The 21,620-nt window shown below is 32.6% G+C and overlaps 3 protein-coding genes and 1 pseudogene across 3 annotated transcripts; 1 reads left to right on the top strand and 3 right to left on the bottom strand.

Moving 5' to 3' along the window:
- Positions 1 to 3,877: 3,877 nt before the first annotated feature.
- Positions 3,878 to 6,153, bottom strand: LOC120196172 (60S ribosomal protein L35a-1-like). Its single transcript, XM_039198042.1, has 5 exons — positions 6,031 to 6,153; positions 5,878 to 5,913; positions 4,729 to 4,957; positions 4,598 to 4,640; positions 3,878 to 4,071 (listed from the first exon to the last, which is right to left on the bottom strand). The coding sequence occupies exons 1-4, from the start codon at positions 6,060 to 6,062 to the stop codon at positions 4,599 to 4,601; spliced, it is 339 nt and encodes a 112-aa protein (XP_039053973.1). The 5' UTR covers positions 6,063 to 6,153; the 3' UTR covers positions 3,878 to 4,071; position 4,598.
- A 515-nt stretch (positions 6,154 to 6,668) lies between these two features.
- LOC120196147 (proline transporter 1-like) lies at positions 6,669 to 9,554 on the bottom strand. The gene is made up of 7 exons (XM_039198025.1): positions 9,442 to 9,554; positions 8,373 to 8,597; positions 8,199 to 8,293; positions 7,801 to 7,990; positions 7,508 to 7,632; positions 7,146 to 7,361; positions 6,669 to 7,046 (listed from the first exon to the last, which is right to left on the bottom strand). Exons 1-7 carry the CDS (start codon positions 9,527 to 9,529, stop codon positions 6,669 to 6,671), a joined length of 1,317 nt encoding a protein of 438 aa, XP_039053956.1. The 5' UTR covers positions 9,530 to 9,554.
- Positions 9,555 to 10,210: 656 nt separating this feature from the next.
- On the bottom strand, positions 10,211 to 20,334 carry LOC120196142 (cucumisin-like). Its single transcript, XM_039198019.1, has 12 exons — positions 20,243 to 20,334; positions 20,060 to 20,148; positions 19,601 to 19,689; positions 19,087 to 19,336; positions 18,027 to 18,540; positions 17,857 to 17,960; positions 17,537 to 17,755; positions 17,347 to 17,458; positions 17,039 to 17,252; positions 16,427 to 16,955; positions 12,408 to 12,412; positions 10,211 to 10,221 (listed from the first exon to the last, which is right to left on the bottom strand). Exons 1-10 carry the CDS (start codon positions 20,321 to 20,323, stop codon positions 16,432 to 16,434), a joined length of 2,196 nt encoding a protein of 731 aa, XP_039053950.1. The 5' UTR covers positions 20,324 to 20,334; the 3' UTR covers positions 10,211 to 10,221; positions 12,408 to 12,412; positions 16,427 to 16,431.
- Positions 14,531 to 15,344, top strand: LOC120196153 (annotated as a pseudogene).
- Positions 20,335 to 21,620: the final 1,286 nt, after the last annotated feature.

Genomic DNA, 21,620 nt, shown 5'->3' with positions numbered 1-21,620 from the left:
TGTATAAAGACTAGTACAAAAATTTGATCTGTATTTAATTCCTATCCTTCGATATAATTATCTTGAATCAAGTGTAATCTAGTCGTATTGTTTCTATGTTATTCGGTTTAGAATTAAGAGCACAAAGACTAAAATTTATCGAATTGAATTTTAGAGACTAAATCTAAATTTTTACAAAATATAAGAACTATGATATAATTTGACCTCTTATTTATTTGGCTCTTGATTAATTAAGGGAGATTAATTTATTCTAGCATTTTATTTTATTTTTTGTTTGGGTTCGATTTACAAGTCACTGTTAATAGTGGGAAATGTATGGTACAAGGGAAGAAGAGTTTGAATTCCCTTCAAAAGTCGGTTCTTTTTTCAATTTTTATGCACTTATTATATTAAATAAATCATAAAATAATATTCCATACGTTGACAATAAAATAACTTTAATTTACAACAATCTACCTTCATACATCTCAATTACTCCTTCATTAAAATAAAATTTTGGCAATGAGTTAAACAGTATTTATTAAAAAAATACGATGTTACTGTTTATATTAATAATTAATTGATATATTTCGTTTGATGATTTTAATGCCTTAGATACAATTTTTTTTGAACAACGATAATTGAGTTTTTCATTAACAAAAACGACGAAATCAAAATTACAATGTATATAAAGAGAAAATTGGAGGTAGTAGTTAAAAAAATTAATATATAAAATTAAAATATTAAACTTAAAGATACGAAGAGAATAAACTTTTCAAACATTAAAATAATCTAATAACATTCATAAAACTCATTGTTTGTGTCGAACAATACGTTTTACGACGTGATAAAGGAGTAGTGAGCCAATCAAATAATTTGGCAGACCGTTTTGCTACACAAACGATCATTTACAAAAGATGAGATATAATAATACGTGACCACCGACAAACCAATCAAAAAATAAATGTCGTGAGGTTCTTTGTTGAAACACTAACACGACCGCATAAGTATGCAAAAAACTTACCAAAAACCATAAGAACAAGCCACAAGAGTAAAAAAAAATATGTCATAAGAACAAAGAAAAACATGTCACAAAGATAGATTCTTATTCAAAAATAAAATAAAATCAAGAAAAAAAAAAGACATAATATAAAAAAATTAAAAAAATAATAATAATCATCAACAGTCAACAACTAATAATAAAATTATTGTCACCGTCAACTAACAAAAACTAAAGGAAGAAAATAAAATGATACAAGAATATTAAAAAGTTAGGTTAAAAAAAGAGATCCTTTACGGATAAATCATAAATAACACATATAACTGATACCTAAATTATGAGAATTGGAGGTGTTGGCCATTAGGGGTGTGCATTATCGGATATCAGATATTATTCGATTCGAATTTTCGGATATTCAAAAATTTCAGATACCTAAAATAATGATCCGTATCCGATTCGAAAAAATCGGATATCCAAAATTTCGGATCAGATATCCAAATATCCTGATCCGAATCCGATTTTATTTTACAAAATAAATCAATAAAAAAATTAACTGCGTGGTTCCATTCTTGTCAATGTTTTTTTGGTTCGATGTCCATTTTGGGAGAAATATTGATTCAGGAGTGGCAGCTTGCTTTGATATGCCCTTTTTCAATAACCTCTCTGATTCTCTCTCATATTTGTTATTTGCTTGCAAATAATTTTTTAAGGTGTTTATTTTTCCGTTTGTTGCCAGATATGTACCATCTGCAAAGGAATGTCCTCTTATTCTCCAGCTAACAAATGGAGAGATTTCTAAGACAAATGGCTTTATATCTCCAGTTAGTTATCTAAACTTCATTATATTCATGCTTTCACTACTAATTATTCTGTGAGGCTGCATTACCTTATTACTTCTCATGAAACCTTTTAGATGTGAGGAGGTGTTATTGTTTGGAATCCCCAAGGCTGTTTAAATGATTCAGAATTTGAGCCCAGTGCCAAGAACATAATTCCAATACAGGTTAGATGATGCACGACTAATTCAACAAAAAATTGTTGCCCTCTCTTCTCTTCTCTTCTGATCTGTCTCTCTCTATCTCTTCCATACACATGGTTCCATTAGTTTTCTCTACTTTGATGCATGAACGTTCTTAAACAGGATCTTGAGAACATGTTTGAAGTATTCATTGGGCAGTTCCGGCAATTCACCTTAATTTTTTTCGGGTTTTCGGATAATCCGAAAATAATTTTTTACCGATCGTATCCGATAACCCGAAAAAAATTTCGGATACCCGATCCAAACTATCCAAAAATTAAAAAACATATCGGATATTTAAATTTTCGAATCGGATCAACGAATTAAATCGGTCATATCATGTTTTTTTGCACACCCCTATTGGCCATGAAGTTGGCTTAAAGAGACCAAGTCTGACATTTATTAATTTACCCAATAATAGAATTACAAAATATCTATCACTCAATTTTTTTTGAAAAATAATTATTAAAGTTATTATACAATAATCATTATAATATTAAAATAATTATTAAAAAGTATTAAATTATTAATTTTTATAATAATTCTATGAAATTTAGTGATTATTTTATAATAATTTTTATAAGTTTAATAACTAAAGAATCACACAAACCAAACAATTTAGATTATGAAAAATTATTATTATTCTTTAAGATCTTAGATTCGAACACTCTGAATACAAAGAATATGAACATCATATTTTAAATGAATGAGAATTATCTCTGAACATATATTACTTATACTAATCCGAAATTAATAAAAAAAAATTAAAAAATTCATTTCTACCTAATATAGTTTACCTTGGGTATAACTTACTCAAAAAGAAAAAACAAATAAAATTACGTGTATAAACTTGAGGATGGCAAGAGCTCGGATTAGATTGAATATTCAATCAATCCGACCATAACAACATATTTCCTCCATCTAAATTCAATTTAAATTTAAAGTTCTATTCAACCCGAGGCCAAACTAAATTTTAAAACAAGAACTTAATTTATTCTATAAAAAAAAGTCTTACTTTCAACCTATAAAATGAAAACCTAATTACAATATTATAATAATCATCTTTTAATATTTATAAAAATTATATTATTATTTTGAATATGGCTAAAGAAAACCCCGATTCAACCTCACTCTTCATAACTCAACCCAAATTAGATTTTTTGAAAAAGAAAAAATAAAACTCAACCTCGTCATAACTCCACTCAAATTAGATTTTTTGAAAAAGAAAAATCTCAACTTCATCAAATTATTCTACGATACGACAACTTAATTTAAAACTAAAAACAATAAGAAATAAACATATCCAAAAATATAATAAAAAATATAACATTTTCAAATAAACACAACAAAAAAATATTAACTTTTTATAATATTTTCAATTATCAATAAAAAATATTACTTTATCAATTCAACCAAAAATGTCAAAAAATAAATTAACATTTTAAATTATTTTAAGTTGTAACGAACCAAAAATGTCAAAAAAAAGAAATTAACATTTTAAATTGTGGCCAACCCAAAAATGTTAAGTTTTTTTTTACCATATTCTCAACTGCATGCCATTTCTTAGCCTTAAAATAAAGTGGGCAATTGTTCCTTAGACTTTCCCCAACCCTATCTGGCACGGTCAAAATCCATAAAATTCAGATCAAATCATCATCTCACAAACACTACATGAGCTGCAAGATTTATGGTTTTCTTTATATATTTTGGAAGCAATAACATGCTTATAAAATCAGACCAAAAATCGAGCCGGTTTTTAATATCTCAATGTTCTCAGATTCATACATACGCCTCAAACAATGGTCAGATTTAGGATTCAACTGGTGCGGTTTTTATTATGCGCAATGCGTGAAGTAATTTAAGATAAAGTTGAAAGAACAGTCGACCAATCATGCTATTCAGCTCCATAAATGATGCCAAAAACTTCAAAGTACAAAGGACAAATTACTGTAAAATCTTGGTAATGAAAAATATGTAAACACTACATTCTCATCCACTATCATCTTGACCAGGTTTACAGAGACAAAAGTGAAAAAGACGGAATCACTCATGTCCTTGATTGAACGCGGTCGGACTGCAAGGAAAGAATTGCAAACTTACGAGAGGATGAACAAACAATATAATTGTATAGCTCGAATAGAATAATGTTCATGAATTGTTCTCTTATGTTTTCACATGATAGACTAGTTTGAAAGAACATCTTAGTATAAGTGCAACAATAATGGGGTAAACAACAATCCAAATAAAATCAGAACTGCATGACGTCAATGTAGGGGTCTCACAAGGAATAATCACACGGAGTTTGTAATCGAAACAAGAAGAACATATGAATCGAACATGGCCACTGGATTAAAAACAGTGACGAAAACTAAAAGTTGTCATAAAGACAGACAGGGATGGAACAATTAATTAATCCATCAATCAAAATGCAAAATCAACTAGTCCATCAAGAAGCTAATCTTCAAATAAAGTTGAATCATTAAACATGATAAAGGTTCCTCAGATATGAATGAACAAACTGGAATCAAACAGATAAAAAGGCAAACTCTCACGAACCCACAGAACAAATAAGAATGATCGCAAACTGGAAGTCACGTTACCTCATATATTGCTGGGGTACATGGAGACACGGACTCTATCTCCCTGCAAAGGAAACAAAAGATATTTTAAGATCAAAAGTACAATGTACAGAAAGTAAGCCATTGAATACGAACACATAAACCAAACTAACCATTGATTTGGGGGGAAGATTAGACTTGAACTTAGCACGAATGACACCGCTATTACCATGAGGTCTAGTAACCTTTCCCCAAATGCAACGATAGTGTGAGCCGTTCTTCTTCACCTTTGCTTTGTAAATATATGCCATCCGCTTGCCGGCATACCAAGATACTTCCTCCTTAGTGTTAACTCCCTCAATCTGGATCAATGAAGTGCTCGGATACTGGTTCGACTTTGACCTGAAAACCACCAAATACAAATTTAAGCAATAATAGAAAACAAAGAAAACCAGCTCCAAAATTCAGTTCCAAGTTTCTACACTCAGTTAAAAAATAAAAGAAAACCCTAACCCTCATTTTAGTTAACAAAAAAAATTACTTTTTGTCCCCTTTGTTTCCCAATCTGTAATTTCAGTTCATAAAAACAAGTTACTAGCATGACTCTATAGCCAACAAAAATCCAACTTCTGCAAATCAGTGCAACTAAATTCTTGTTTCCTTTACTCATTTTCTAAAAATGAATCAATAAATGAGAAGTCCAAAACCTGCCACTTAGCTCTACTGCTCAAGTAATTCACACAACCATCCTTAAAAAATGGCATCCTATGATCCAACAAGCCCAGAATTCGAATCCAGAAAATTACAACCCTTTCCCTATCCCAGGAGAGGACCTCCTTCTTTATATACATTCAATTTCATTTTCCTTAGCACATTAAATGAGCTAAAATAACTCACACATATAACTAAATATTCAAATTACTATAAATTAGCCGAGTTGCAAAGTACTATATATTTAAAAAAGAACAAGAAAAATTAATTCGTTGAATTCATAAATTCCTTCGGAATTTCTAATTCACTACTAAATAAGCATCCAAACAAATTCATGGAATTCAGAAATAATCACGAATATTTCGGAATTTCTAATTCACCACTAAATAAGCATCCAAACAAATTCATGGAATTCAGAAATAATCACGAATATTGAATACTACGTTTTTATGTCATATCACCTAATTTACATTACTTTTTAAACCCAAGCTCCCAAAGACTACCTACAAATTCACTAATTCACCAAAAAAAAAGGGAACAGTTCAAATAAAACAGAACAGTAAATAAAATAAAATAAAATAAATGCAATAAAAAGGTTAAATTCTTATTGCCTCTTGTAACCCAAGATGGTTCCTCTTACATAGAGTCTGCAATTAAAAAGAACAAATGAAAAATGAAAACTATATTCTATATATCAAAACATAAACTAGAAAAAAAATTAGTGTTTTGAAAGAGAAAATGAGGAGATCAAATCAGAAGGGTACCTGACTCGCTCTCCTTGGCGTCCTTTAACCATTTCGGCCGATTCGGAAGCCGAAGCTTGTTCCTTTTGATTCCGACAGTGGCGACTGCAAGTGAGAAAACCCTAATTGGTTAGGGTTTGGGGAATTTGGTAAATATAAGCGTTTAAGGTCCTAGGAAATCACGAGGTTTATTCGGTCTTTGGGCTTTATTCATATCAAAAGGCCCAATGGTAAACAGTAGGGTAAATTACACGTTTAATACCTAATATTTAGTTTAAATTCTAATTTGATATCCGCCATAAAAAAAACCCCTACCTTTTAATTTATTAAAGAGTATTAATATTTTGTTTTGTTGCCAATAAAGATTTGATCATCATCAAGTAAAACTCAAAAAACTTTGAATCGAGGAATCTAAATTAGAATATCTTAATGTTTAACTCAAATAGTTTGTAAGCTTAATCGAGCTTTCTTTATTTTTATTTAATAATGAAAATTTTCAATCTGGACTTGAATTCAAATTCCAGTACAAAAACTCGAGCTTTTTTTTTTTACAATAAAAAAGAACTTAATCAAACCAACTTGAATAGTTCGATCTTCTTCTCCGATTGATCACTCGAACATCCAAACTCGATTCGGCTGGAATTTTTGACCTCCACACATCAAAGATCGGCAAACACACTGAATTTGTTGGAATCCACCATTATGAGCCTTACAGCTGCAACTGTTGCAGCAAGCGACATAAGACTAAAGAAAACAACGTTGAGCTTATGCCATACTTGTTGTAAGCTACTCAGTGAGTCCTTCTTTGCCACGATATACATATGATTCGCGAGGATAAACGTCAACGGGAACGTGCTCAACGCCCCGGTGAGGCTCTGGAAATCGCCGAGGAATGGAAGAAGAGCCGCCACAAGCGAACTGATGGCAAGGTATCCGCCCCTCGCTGCGATCCGGAAAAATAAACTTCTAATCTCGAAGATGCCTCCGTTGACTCCGAATTTCGTGTCCATGTACTCGTATGCCGGACTCGCGAATATCTACGATCATTAACAAAGTTTAATCACGTTGATTCAATCAGACCCGACCTATGAACATTGAACATCAGAAAAATTGAACGACAAGAAAGTGTTGCTTACATGTAAAGAAATGACTGATTGTAGGAAGGCTGAAATGTTGGCGAATGCCTTCAACCATACCGGGCCGCTTACGCTGCTAAGCAAATACGCCGGTGCGGAAGATCCGTAGGCCCAATAGCCGATAAACGTAATGGTGAATATCGGCACGCTTCCGACTGTGAACTGAAAGTACAGAGCTTTCAACATATTCTCCACACATGGCTCCCTCAGCGTTGCCTGATTGGAAAACAATGGTTGAGAAGTATAAAAAGAAATAAAAATTGAATAAACATACTCGAATCGGGCACAAACTAATATCCGACAATCATCCTTTAGTTCGAGTTACGTAGATTTCGAGATTCCATGACTGATTTTAGACTCACCTGTATTTCTGGAACCATTCCTGTATTGAATGCAAAGAGAAGACTCGAAGATGCCCCTATGATTTCAAATATCTTGCTACTTGTTGTCCCGTGTTGACTATAATCCCTTGGTGGTAATTTCATTCCTACAAAGAAAAAAACATGGGAATATCATTATTCAAATTAAAGTATTGAAGTTAAATCATGTATCTAAACGAGTAATTAATCAATATGAAGATTCAGAGCAAGAACCCCATCTTCTTTGTTGTTACCCTTGCATGCTTAAAATCTGCTTACACAATATAAAAACTTACCATCTCGGGCAGCCAGCACGGAAGCCACGATGATGTAAATTAAGCTGAGAAATGTGGAACATCCAAGCCATGCTCTTAGTGACGACAAATTTGGCGTTAAAATGGCAAACAATATACAAGCAAATCCAGCTATGCCCGTGAAGTATGGAAGCTTCATAGTATGGTCATCAGTGAAAAGTACATAACAAGCCTGCATTGCATTAATATTCATTCATTTCATAACTAAAAAATAACCTATTCTACACTTTAATCCGAAATCGAAAAAATCTGACACATCAATGTCAAAGCCGATGATATCTTATAAGTTTAATGTGAGTCTTATCAATATTTAATAGACATCTATTGGTAAGATAGAACAAAAGAAATTTCGACAATACTTGAGGAAGAACTCGAATTACCTTTAAGGAAGCACCTCCCATAATGAGAAACCCTATGTTAATCATGAATAGATTAACATATTGCAATATCCATGTTATAACGTAAGCTTTTTTACCTGTTGAGAAAAATAACAAGATATGAATATTAAACCTGAATAGTTTAAGAAAAATGAAAAGTTAAACGGTAGCTCGTACCGTATATTTCTCCTGCGAGATCTCTATATCGGATACAACGCTCTCCTCTAAAATTATGGAGCTTGGCAACAAGCATGTTTGCATACAATGATGCAATGGCTGCTAAAACTAAACCGACTACACCTCCGACCCAACCAAGCGGGACCATGACGGTCCCGGAATATCCCAACACGAAGACGCTATTGACACCGGTGGTCAGCACAAATGCTGCCTGGAACCAATGATCTATAATCTCACTCAGGTCAGATTAGTTAAACAAGAATATCACATGACCTAAAATTAGACCTATTCATCGGATCATTTCAAGTTAAGGTTTTATGGGTTCGGCTATTCGAGTTATCTTTTATGGTAAATTGAGTTGAATTTATACCCTAATTTTCTCAAAATATTTGTAATTCAACTTTTGTATGTCACGATTTTTAACTATAAGGGATCTAAATATGTAAAGACATAAAAAATATTTAAAAATTCGATTATATGTATATTCAATACTCACACTCGTATTCATAATAACTTTAATATTATAAAATAAAAGTTCCTAATTGGAAGAAGCAACATCACATAACTATGAAAGCTTATAGTTTTAAAAAATTTCATTTCCAATACTATGTGAACATTAAATTAAATTCAAGACTTTAAGTGTATAATATTTTTATTTAAAAGTTTTAAATTATTTAAAAAATATTTATTTTATAATTATATTTATACAACTCACACAAAATTTGAGATATAATGCCCTAAAAAATACTATATAAAATACGCATATTTGACATATCACTTAATCAGCTAAGACAATAAAAATAGTAAACATAAAAGTTTATAACTTAAGACACCGAAATAAAATAAAAAAATTTAAATACTAAAGTAATAAAAACAAACCACTTTATTTATCAAGTACATATTTAACCTGAAAACATTTTATTAGTAAAAGTTTACTAAAAAAAGTTATATCTAATTACAACTAAATATACTATCTTCCGCACACATAAACCCAGAAAATTGTCAAATTCAAAAGGAAAAAAATCAAAAATTTCCCAGAAAATGCAAGCAAAAAGAAGAAGAAACATACCAACACCAATCTCATGAGCCGATTGTGGGCGGGAAACAGCCGATGATTTATCATTTTCTACATCAAATCTGTTGTCTGCTACTACCATGTTTGACCTTTGTTTTTGATATTTCCTTTTTTTTTGTTTTTTTTAATTATCTTTTCCTGTTATTCTTTTGTCTGTCTTTCTTGGATCTATAAAGGTTATATATTTATACACGAAAACTGGGATATATTTGTCTACCTCTTCTTTCCATTTTCAATTTTTTCACATGGCTGAAATTCAATGCGAGAATTTATCACAGCCAAAGGAAACAACTTCACTTTCTATTTATGGAAACTCTGAAATTTTATTTTTTAAAAGTTTTTTAGTTCAAAGAATCAAATCCATGCCCTTACACATGAGAAAAGGTGACATGTTTTCCACGTGTCTTTTTTATATATGTCACCTTTCTTCGATTTGTCTCCCAAATATTAAGCGTTTCGTGACTTTATTGGTGGTTGTGTACTATTAACTCTTAGGGTAAATTTGCATTTAGTACCTAAACTATCATTTCAGTATGTTTTAGTACTTAAACTTTCAATTTTTTCAAAACCATACGTGAAGTTTAGTTTTTGATTCATTTTAGAACATTTCCATTAAGAACTTTAGTTTTTGTTTCATTTTAGTACCCCATTCAAAAATTTAAAGTTCAATTTTGAAAAGATTAAAAGTTTAGGTACTAAAACGGACAAAAAATGATAGTTTATGTACTAAACACATTAAGTTTTTAACGACGAGGTACCGAAATGAAATAAAAACTAAACATTAGATATAGTTTTGAAAAAAATTGAAAATTTAAGTACTAAAACAGACCAATTGATAGTTTAGGTACTAAATGTGCAATTTTCCTTAATTCTTATAGAGTGAATTAAGTATTTAGTCACTCAATTATTCTCGTGGTTCTGATTTGGTCAACTAATTATTTTTCCAAAGTCATACATAAAGTTACTTTTTTTTTAGTTTTAATCATACACCGTTAAAAATAAACATAATTGTTGACCTGACAATTTTTTTTTAATTTTTCCAATTATGACGTGATATTATCTTACGGTGACATGTTAGCATCACTACGAGAATCAAAACGTAACTTTAGATATAATATTAAAAAAAATAATAAATGGATGACGAAAATGGAACCGCCAGAATAACTGAGTGACTAAATACGTTGTTTGGTTATTTTTATATTATTTTATGACTAACTAGATAATAATGTATGCCACTATATCATTACAGGTGATGCGGTGTTAGGGAGATGGATAAAGTTAGGATTAAACTTTATGGACAAATCTAAAGAGAAATAAAATGATGATGAAACTCTAATTGTTAAACAATTAATTTAAACTTGAAATAGAGGGGTTATGATCAATTTGTTTTATTTGGAAAATGAAAAGGAACCAAAGGAATATAAATAAAACATAGTAGAGCAAGGTTTAATTTTCCTAGTTTCTAAGTTAAGTGGAACCTTAAAAAAAGAGGATTAGGATATTTTGAGGCCATATCCGTTAACAATCAAAACTTATCTATTTTTTTTTAACTATATTAGACCCATTTAGCCTTCAAAAATCGGTTAAAATTTAATCAAGATAAAAACAATACCTATATTAAGCTCAAATAAATCTAACTAAAAATTAATTAAAAATTAATTAATTCGATGTGGATACCAGCCGAATTAACCAATTAAACTATATATGAGTGCTCGTATTTAATACGTATGTGCATTCGCATGCACAATGTCCCAGTGGGGAGAGCGTAGATTGACACATTTATCGGCTCCAAACTAGCCCACAACTCACCCACTTTCTTTTCCGTTATTTTGAAGGAAGTTATACAGTGCGACCAAGTTAAAATTTGTTATTAGTTTTGTTATTATTTAAATAATAAAATTAGTAAAAATTATTTAAAATATTATTATTTTTATTTAAAATATTAATATTTTTTAATATTTTCGGTAAAGTGTCTAACAATAACAAAATCGATAGAAAAAATAACAAAAACAGTAGCGCTTTACCAAACCGGTAAAGCATTAAATAATAACAAATCAGTAGAAATAATAATGTTTCGATAAGTTTTTACTGGTTTTGTTATTTAAATAATAATAAAATCGATAGCATCTTTTTTTAGCCGTATATTAATTATGTCGCACGTGCTAATTTCCCTCTCTGTAACTATAAGGTGACGTTTGGTTCGCTGAAATCTCTTAGAATTAGGGGGAATTAGAATACAATTCCACCATTTTCCTATGTTTGGTTCAAGTTTTCAAATAGGGAATTGAAATCTAATTTCATCAAGGGAGGAAAAGTAAATTTCATCCATAACATGATGAAATTGAAATCCTTTGGAGGAGGGAATGTGAAATTTGACCATACTACCCTCATCAATCTTTTGGTATTCGGGTTGGAATTTTAAAAAAATATTTTGGGATCGGGTCGGATTTTTTTAAAAAAATCGGGTCGGATCAGGTTTTTTAAGTTTGATATTCGGGTCAGGTCAGGTTTTTTTAAGTGTGATATTCGGGTCGGGTTCGGGTTTAGGGTGATAAATACTCGACTCGAAAAAAATATATAATTTTACCATATATATATTTAGGAATAATTACAATAATATCCCTCTATATAAAATTTTTTTCAATTAAGTCACTATTTTTATTGAATAAAAATATTTTTTTATTATTTCAGGTCGGGTTGGGTCAGGAGAAACTTTATTTTGGTCGGATCGGGTCTCGGGTAAATCAAAAACCCGACCCGACCATGACCATCCCTAATTAAGATGATTTTAACTTATAACTTTTATTAGTATGATTTTTATAATTTATTAAAATGAATAATCAATCAATAAAATAAAAATTTAATATTTTTTAATTTTTTATAATATATTACTACATGTAAGTTATAAAACAAACTAAAATTAAACAAAAAAAATAAGAAGGACAATTATGTCATTTTACATTACTAAAATCAAATTCATCTTATATGTCTGCGAACTAAACAGAATATGTAATTGAATTTCAATTCAATTTACTGCCAATCAAACATGTATCAAATTCCGATTTCAATTTCTACGAATTTCAATTCCTTCCCAAATTCTAATTCTTCACATTCCAATTTTCCATAAACATTCCAACGATCTAAACTCCACCAAAGATTCAGCCTTTGTGTTATTGTTTTTAAGCTTCTTTCCAAAGACAAGAGGAGGGTAGTTTTTTTAACTAAGCAAAAATCTCAAATATGGAGGCCTCGATGAAGAAGAGATCTCATTGGACATGTTCAGTGTCTGTAAGTGAGTTGAGAAGCTTCAATGGCGGTGAGTCAAAATTTATTACTTCTCTTTGTAACTCAAAGATTTAACTTTCTTTTGTATGTTTTTTTCAAAGATAAAGAGAAGGGTAGATTTTCAAGTTAGCTAAATTTCCAAATATGAAGGCTTTGATGAAGAAAAAAGATTATTGGACCGAGTCAGTGTCTGTAAGTGAGTCGAGTAGCTTTAATGGTTGTGGTGATTCAAAAGAGAGCAGTTCCAGTGACTCCGAGTCCGGGTCAGCTTCTTCTCTTTTGGGTTGGCCTATAAGGAGAGCCACTACCACTGCTGCTGGTTCACTGTCAAAGAACTCAGCTGGCAAAATTAAAAAACCGGGTTCAAAGAATAACGGTGAGTAATGTTGTTTTTAAGTTTAAATTCGGATAAATTCGTGTTCGAATACGAGCAATATATTAACAATTTAGACCAAAGTTTGAATCTTTTACAGTCTAATTGGTTTTATTTTTGCTTTGGAAATTTAAGTAGAGATTGATATGATGAAGTAGAGATTTGCAAAATTGTTGCTTGGTGAAGACATGTCAGGTTCAGGCAAAGCGGTTTGAACAGCTCTGGCTATTTCAAATGCCATTACCAATCTCTGCGGTATAACTCTCTTTCCCCTTCAGAAATTTATAAATTTCGAGTTTTGGGATTTAAATTACGATCACGGAAATGATTCCGGTGTTTATCGCAACTTCATGGTAGGTTGCGATAAAGATCGATCTAAAACATCGAAATTATGATCATACATGTAGCTACTGTATTTGGGCAAATATGGAGATTAGAGCCTATTCCTGAGGAGAAGAAATCAATGTGGAAAAGAGAGATGGAATGGCTTGTTTGTGTTAGTCACCAAATTGTTCACACCTTCTTGGCAAAATTTGCCGGATGGAAGTAAGCTCGAGGTATTGCTCCGACTTTTCATTTTTCTCTTCGAAATATCGTTTTAGATATCGGTGTTTGATGTATCCCTGACGTTAATATAGGGATATGACACCGGAGTCGAAGTTTTTCGACTTTTTAACTGTTTATTTTGTGCTTTACACAGGTCATGACTTTCAGGCCTAGATCGGATATTTTCGTAAATCTCCCGGCCCTACGTAAACTCGATAACATGCTGATGGATATATTAGATAGTTTTACCAACACAGTTTTGGTATGTTGATCAAGGGATTGTAGCACCGGTTGCCGATGGATCTGCCTCTTTCCGGGAAACACTGCATCAACGGTATGAGAAGTGGTGGCTACTAGTGCCCCGTGTGCCTGCTGGCGGCCTCGGTGAAGATTCGAGAAAGCATTTGAATCACACTCGCGAGTGCACGAACCAAATATTGAAGGCTGCAATGTCAATCAACACATTTCTATATCCGGAATGGACGTTCTGGACTTGTATTTAGACACACTCCCGAAGGTCAGAAAACCCGACGAGCGTTGCTGTCTCCGTGTATCGTTTTGTTAATCTTTTCCGGATTACATTTAGGTCGACGGACAACGCCACAAGTCCCTATCTGATGTCTTAAGTGTTACTAACTGTTATCAAATATGCCATAAGTTACATATGGAAGAGCTTGTCTAGGAGATTTGATCTATAGGTATATAACTTTGAGTCAATTCTCAGCGGAGTGCTTGCTCGATTTCCTTGACCTACCATCGGAACATGTTGCTCTCGACATTGCAAATCGTGTCGAAGCCTCAATATATGTGTAGCGTCGAAGGTCTTACTCGAAGCCTCCAGTCAATACGAACCGATCCACCACAAAATCATCATGGGAAATGGTAAAAGATATGATGGTTGATGGAGATAAGAGAGAATATCTTGCAGAAAGAGCTGAAACTCTCCTGCTTTGCCTGAAGCAACGATTCCAGTGTTTGACTCAAACTGCATTGGATACGAGCAAAATCCAGTGCAACAAGGTTTGAACTTCAAACCCTTTTTCCGAAAACAGCCGGTTTCACCGAAAGCTACTTTGTTATGGTTCGAATGTTGTACAGACCATACCTCATTTTAAACTACCAGGATGTTGGGAAGTCCATCCTTGAAGTTCTGGAAAGCCTGGCATGTAACATCGTGGCACGGATAGACGATTTGCTTTACGTAGACGACCGAACAAAGCATTCCGAAAGGGTGTCGTCGGATCCAACTACAGTTAGTGTAAGCACACATAAAAAGGTCCCGTTCTTGTATTCAGTGCCCGTCTCGAGCACTCCCTACAAAACAGCCATCACCACACCAAGCTTTTCACAGCCTGCACTACGGATCACCCCTCAAGGGGAGAAAGAACTCCTTTTCTGAAGGAGAACAACAACAGCAAGCCTCATCGTCATGGCCTCGGTGTGAAGAGGGTTTTGACTAATTATCTCAGAGTCGATCCAAAAGCGAAGATATGGTGTAGTCCAACGGACAATGTTTCATCAACAGTGAACTCCAAGGCTACAGATATCCTAGGGAATCAACAGGATCAAACTACATCGAAACAATCATCGGCGCAGAAGAATGGGATGGGAACGCGATGAAATCCTCTGCAATATACCACCGGTTTAGAAGTTTTCGAAGATGAAAAAAGTAAAGAGATGTGGTAAATAGAATAGTGATTGGCAACACAAAACTTGTTTGTTGTAATAAAACAGTGATCTGTATGAGTTAGAAAATGTTAAACACATTCTTGTAGTTAATTTGAAGCACCTTTTCTATCAGAAGAGCCTATCCTTTGTGTTAATGAGAATACAAGTGAAATTTGGACGATCCGAGAATTGAACTCGGCACGTCTCACACCTAAGCGAGAATCATACAACCAGAGCAAATGCCCTTGTTATTTACCTAACGGTAAGTTTGTAAAACTTAGTTTTATGAAACAGTCTTAAATGATAACATCTGATGAGATGTCGAAAAGAAAAAGGATGAAGTACTAATAATTACTAAATTATATTAAAAATACTTTTAGTCACTTAAATTTACGAGACACTAAATTCTTTATGCAAGGTCAGAGGTTCGAATTCTGACGTTTGTGTATGGAGTAAACTGTGTTGGAAGGGTGGCCCCTATAACGGGCCTCTGCAAAATCTGATCTGAATTAATCGATCAATTGATCGGATATCAATGATTAATTCAATTTTTTTATATAAAATTATTAAATAATTATTATACTTAGTTTTAGTATGAAATGGACATTGTATTAGTAAGTGTCGTCAATTATTGTTAAGGAAGAGGATGTGATATATTAAGTTAATGGATAATATTTATTTGATCATTCAATTATAAATAAAATTTTATTCAAAACTTTTTTAAGATTTTTAAATGATAACTCCAAAAATAAATAATTTTCTTAAACTTATTTTTTAAAATTATGATTTCAAGATTTTTTTTGCACTTCATAAGATTCTTTTTCCTTGAACTTATTTTTATTAGTTTATTTATTTTTCTAACTAACATTCTATAATATAACATTCAAAAATTTAAAAATTAATTTTAAATAAAAATTTTATTTTTTTAATTAATAAATATTATAATTTAAATACGTATAACATAATCATATCAAAAATTTATTTCCTCATAAAGTTGAAACATCAACAACATACAAGCCAACAAGGAATTAAGATTCCATTTTACAAACATTTTAAAGGGTACATAATAATAATAATAATAATAATAATAATAATAATAAAAGCTTTGAAAATTAAATAAATACTACAATGGGACTCCTCACTTGGTGTTCACCATCATCCCACACTAAAGACCCAGAAACCAACGATCCATCCATCGTCCCTTCAATTACAACCTCAAAAGGCAGCTTTTGTCCCAAAGATGTGAACACCAAAACATCGGGATTAATTCGGACTTTGAGTCCACCGGTTGGGAAATTCAGGTTCGCCCTATAAATCGCCAACGGAAACCCTACATTCGTGACGGTCCTTTTGAAGGAACGGCTAAAGGTTTTCGACGGCGAAGTCGAAAGACCAAATGAAGGGTAGTTTAGATCGGACACTGTTCCATTGGTGGATTCAAGACATGTTGTCGAGTTGTCTTTCGTTAGTAATTGTAAGAATCGAGTGGCGTATCCTTGCCGGCATAGGAAGGTTATGTAATCGGATTTGTCGGCATCGTATAACAGACCCGGATCGGACGCTTTTAAAGGATTCAAATGGCCTGAACCGTATGCGAATTCGGCTTCTAAGTTTATCCTGGAGCTCATAAGGGAGGCTGCAAATAACATTGCGGTTGGTACGATTAGCTTCATGACATATTGACGGTCCACATTAACATGTGTTTGAAGAATGATTTACCTGTGGTCATAAGGGCAGATTGAATGGCAGCCGGAGACCATGTCGGATGAAACGATTTAACGTAGGCAGCCGCACCGGAAACATGAGGACAAGACATGGAAGTTCCCGAGATTATGTTGTATGTCCTCAATCTGTCGTCGCCTTCGATCGAAGAAATGGGAGAAAGTTGAGACCATGCTGCTAGAATGTAAACCCCAGGTGCAGATATATCTGGCTGCAACCAACAATTTAATGCAAAAAATCACCAATCATGCACAAATTCATATAAAAAAATTTAAAAATGAAAAATCAGAACGACATCGAATTACCTTGATGATGTCCGGTGTTATCGGATTCGGACCTCTCGACGAGAACGAGACCACATAAGGAGCCAATGAATCAATAACCTCAGTACTCTTGAATATTGTTGCGGTCGGGGTACTATAATTTGTATAGGTAAGTGTTAGATGAAACTCAGTTATGCAATTCGTTTATGTATTCGTATTATAATAATCGTACCTCGTTAGATTTATGTATCGATAAATCGTGTTACCATCAACCAAATTAAAGCAAGATGTAGGCAAAGGGAATAAGTCGGTAAAGTCTGTCTGATCTTGGTCTCGAGTCACAGTCCCGGCAGCTCCGGCCGAAAAGGGTCCTCTCCCGGTGCCTATCCTGTCACAAAGAACAATTTTACCCTTCACCAGATCCCGATCTAAAGAACTTAGAGAGCAGAACCTGTAATTCAAGAATCAGTCCTATTATCAGATACCATAGATTATGTTTTTCGATTTTTCGTATAACACTCTTAAGAAAAACTGATTCAGTTTCGACGTTACCGGGACGAACTACTAGTATATCCTGCAGTAGTGTTGGGTGCATCTCCCCCGTAAATCATAGGGTACGTTTTATTCTTGAGATCAAATGTATTTATTGAAAGTCCCTACACATAAGACATATAAGAATACATTCATATGTACATACGTACCAATAATCAGGAGGAAATTACCTCGTGAGTCGTGTTATCGCCCAGCTGAACCTTGGTGGAAAACTTGCGGTCGATGGTGCTAGCGGCCACGGAAATCGACCACGGTGAGAAATTAGAGACCGTCGAACGTCCCGGGCCGTCATTTCCGGCTGAACTTACCGTCAATATTCCATTTTTCATGGCGTGAAAGGCCGCGATCGAGATTGCATCTTCGAAATAGTCGTTGATCACTCCTCCGCCGACTGAAATCGATATAATGTCAACTCCATCGGAGATGGCATCGTCGAATGCCGCGAGAATGTCGGCATCATAACAACCGTCGACCCAACAGATTTTGTACACTGCAATACGTGCCGATGGAACCCCTCCTCGAGCTGTACCCGAACCAAAGTCGTAGAGGCCTGCACCTTTGACTAACCTCCCGGCCGCCGTCGATGCGGTATGAGTCCCATGACCGTCGGAGTCTCTTGGAGATTTGATGTCAGGTGAAAAAATCATTCCATCGCTACGGTAATATTTTGCACCTATGATCTTACTGCATTTAAACATATGACAATATTATAATTATATATTGGAATAATATCAAAATTAGTCCCAATGTTTGTTAAAATGGTTATTTTTATTCTTGTTCTTCTTTTTAGAACATTTTAGTTTTAAAATCTCAATTTTTAATTATAATACTCCTTGATGCATGAAAATCGTTAATTGACTAACAATTAACATATGTTACTGACATGAAATTTCCACAAATACTAAATTATTTAAGTGATTAAAGTGATGGCATGGTATATGCCATGCTTTCAAAGGTGTACCATGTCACTCAAGGTGCTAAATAAAATGCAACCCGTCAATAATTAAGCATATGTGAAAATATTGCATCAATAAAATGTGTTGCTCGTTAGTTAACAGTTCTCATCCATCATGAGTCGTTTTGATCAAAAACTAAAACATCGAAAGTTAAATTGTTCTAAAAATATAATAAAGATTAAAGTAACCATTTTAATAGATATTTTGACCGATCTAGATCCCAGTTGACATTGTAACAACAAAATCCGATCAAAACCCAAGTTTTAAATATTACTTGTTGCAAGTGAAATTGGTTGATGGATCAACTTGGCAGCTGCCTTTCCATTTGGTAGGAGGTGGACCAATTCCTTTGTCATCAAAGCTTTGAGATTCAGGCCAAATTCCGGTGTCGAAAACTCCGATGATAACATCACTTTCCATGGCTGCCCTTTCAACTTGCTGAGGAAATCCCAAGAAATCCCATGACTTTGTTGTGTGGAGTTTTCTCTTCCCATTTGGAAACACAGATATTACACCATCCATTCCTAAAATATCCAATACAACTTATAAGATATTATCTGATCTGGTCGATTTTAGATCCGATCGATTAAAATTTTAATGTTTTTTGATTGTTTGTTTCAAGTCAGATCACATTTAGATCAATTCATATTCAAATCAACTGACAAAATTAAGTAAAAAAAATTTGAGTTTTGACCACTTTAGATCGATGATATTTCATGTTACTTGTTCGGATCACTTTACAATTGAGTCGTTTTAAATTCGAATTCAAGTTGGAGTGATGGACTTACCGGCCATTTTTTGTGCTTCTTCCTCGTTTAGGTCTACCACGAACCCATTAAAGCTCTTTTGGTAGCTACACAGCACTGACTTCGACTCACTGCATTCATTCCATTTGCATACAATCACATAGTGACAATACAAAACGGTCAAAACTTTTCATTAGTCCTTACTCTATGTCTAAACTACAGATTTAGCCTTTACATTGTAATTTGATCAATTTCATCCATGTACTTATTGAATTGTAAGTACTAGTTAACAACGATAAAATTGAAAAACAATGACTAAATCTATAATTTATGCATAACATTAAGAGTAATAGCACAAGAATGACTGAAAATGACCAAATCATAGCATAGAGACCAAATTTACAACTTACACATAATACAAAGATATGGTATTGACTTTATACATCTGATGCAAATAATGTGGCGAATACGGGTGTTTTATAAAGGAAATAATTTTCGGACCTGCGGAAGGCATCTTGTAGCATGGTGGTATGAAGTAAAGATGGGGAGACACCGTCGTGGAGCCGGTCGCCCATATAAACAATATAGCTCTGAAAGTTGGCAAAATAAATTTAAAAAAAAAAAAACGAAATTGAAGTTTACCAGCAATGGAAAATAAATAAGTAAATAAAAGTCGGTTATTACCTTTCGATTGGCATTGGCATTGGCATCGGCAGCAAGCAAAGCTAGGAGAAAGAGAGGAAGAAGATATTTTCCTCCCTTCATTTGCTACAATGGCCTCGCACAAAAGCAACTTTTCCAATGCCTATATATGTGGGGAAATATGTTTGTCCAAGTCTTCGTCTTCGTCAATGCTATCAAAACATCACACTTCTGTTCTCTATTTAATCTTCAAGTCAATTATAATTTTTTATGTACAAATATTTAAAAGTTCGTGGAAAAACATTTAGTCATTAGTAAATAAATAATTAGGAGAAAAAAAAATGAAGATCTATAGTGGATGAGAAGGTTCTTGGGCTAATAGACTATAGAGTTTTATTTAACTAAAGATTATTGTGTTCGTACTAAATATTCATATAAACATTTTATAACTTATCAAGTATAATAAATTTTTTCTCTTCTACTCTTGATATTTTTCCTTTTAGAATTTCTTTTACATAAATTTTGTATTTTTATATTTCTTTTTTATTATTTTTAATTATCAATATCTATGTAACAAAAGTTTAAATAAGAGCAAGATGGAATTATATTAACTTTTATAGATATATACATATTAAATCATGTTTTTCATTTTAATCCTCAAATGCTTAGTTAATTATACACAAGGAAGACATTGTACATCTAACTGCATTTATTCGTACCTTCCAAAATTCTTTTGATTGTAATAATATCGAGTGTAATGATAACATATATTAAATTAGTTAAAATAAATTAAAATATAAAAAATCAATTGGTTGTATTATTAAATGAAAGCGATTTCTCGATATTTAAATTTTTGTGGATATGAGTATATTCAGTCCAACAACTTTTTTTTTTAAGGTACCGAACGTGTAATAAATCAGCTTTGCTTGATTTGTCTATTTTATCAATTAATTGCGGCACCAATTGGCGTTACTTGTAAGTTGTAAAGCATGGACCTACACTTTTTCATCAATTAATTGCGGTACCAATGGCTAAGCATTGACCTAAGACTTGTGAAATAACAAATTTAGTTTTTTATTCTTATTTCTTTTATCTAACGATTATTATTCAAAATTTATTTTGATTTGATTTCAAAAAAAAATCTAATTTGTTTGTTAAAAATGTATACATCTTATAATATTTTTTTTAATATTTTTCATCTTAAATAGTAAGTTTTGTTCTTTTTATTCGTGATTTTCACATAAAATTTGTGTTTATTTTTTTCTTTCACAATAGACAACATGTCATTATTGGTAATCGTATCAATTTGATTTGATTCTAAAACGTTTAATTAATCATAGGGACGGAACCACGATTTTAATACAAGGGACAAAGTATAATTAACAATAAAAGATGAAAGAGGTAAAATAAAAATAAATCA

The sequence above is a fragment of the Hibiscus syriacus genome, unplaced genomic scaffold (genome assembly GCF_006381635.1).
Source record: "Hibiscus syriacus cultivar Baekdansim isolate YM2019G1 unplaced genomic scaffold, ASM638163v2 tig00117027_pilon, whole genome shotgun sequence".
Classification (NCBI taxonomy): Eukaryota; Viridiplantae; Streptophyta; class Magnoliopsida; order Malvales; family Malvaceae; genus Hibiscus; species Hibiscus syriacus.
The sequence above is the reverse complement of the archived record's forward strand: the minus strand, read 5'-3'. Positions and strand labels throughout refer to the sequence as shown.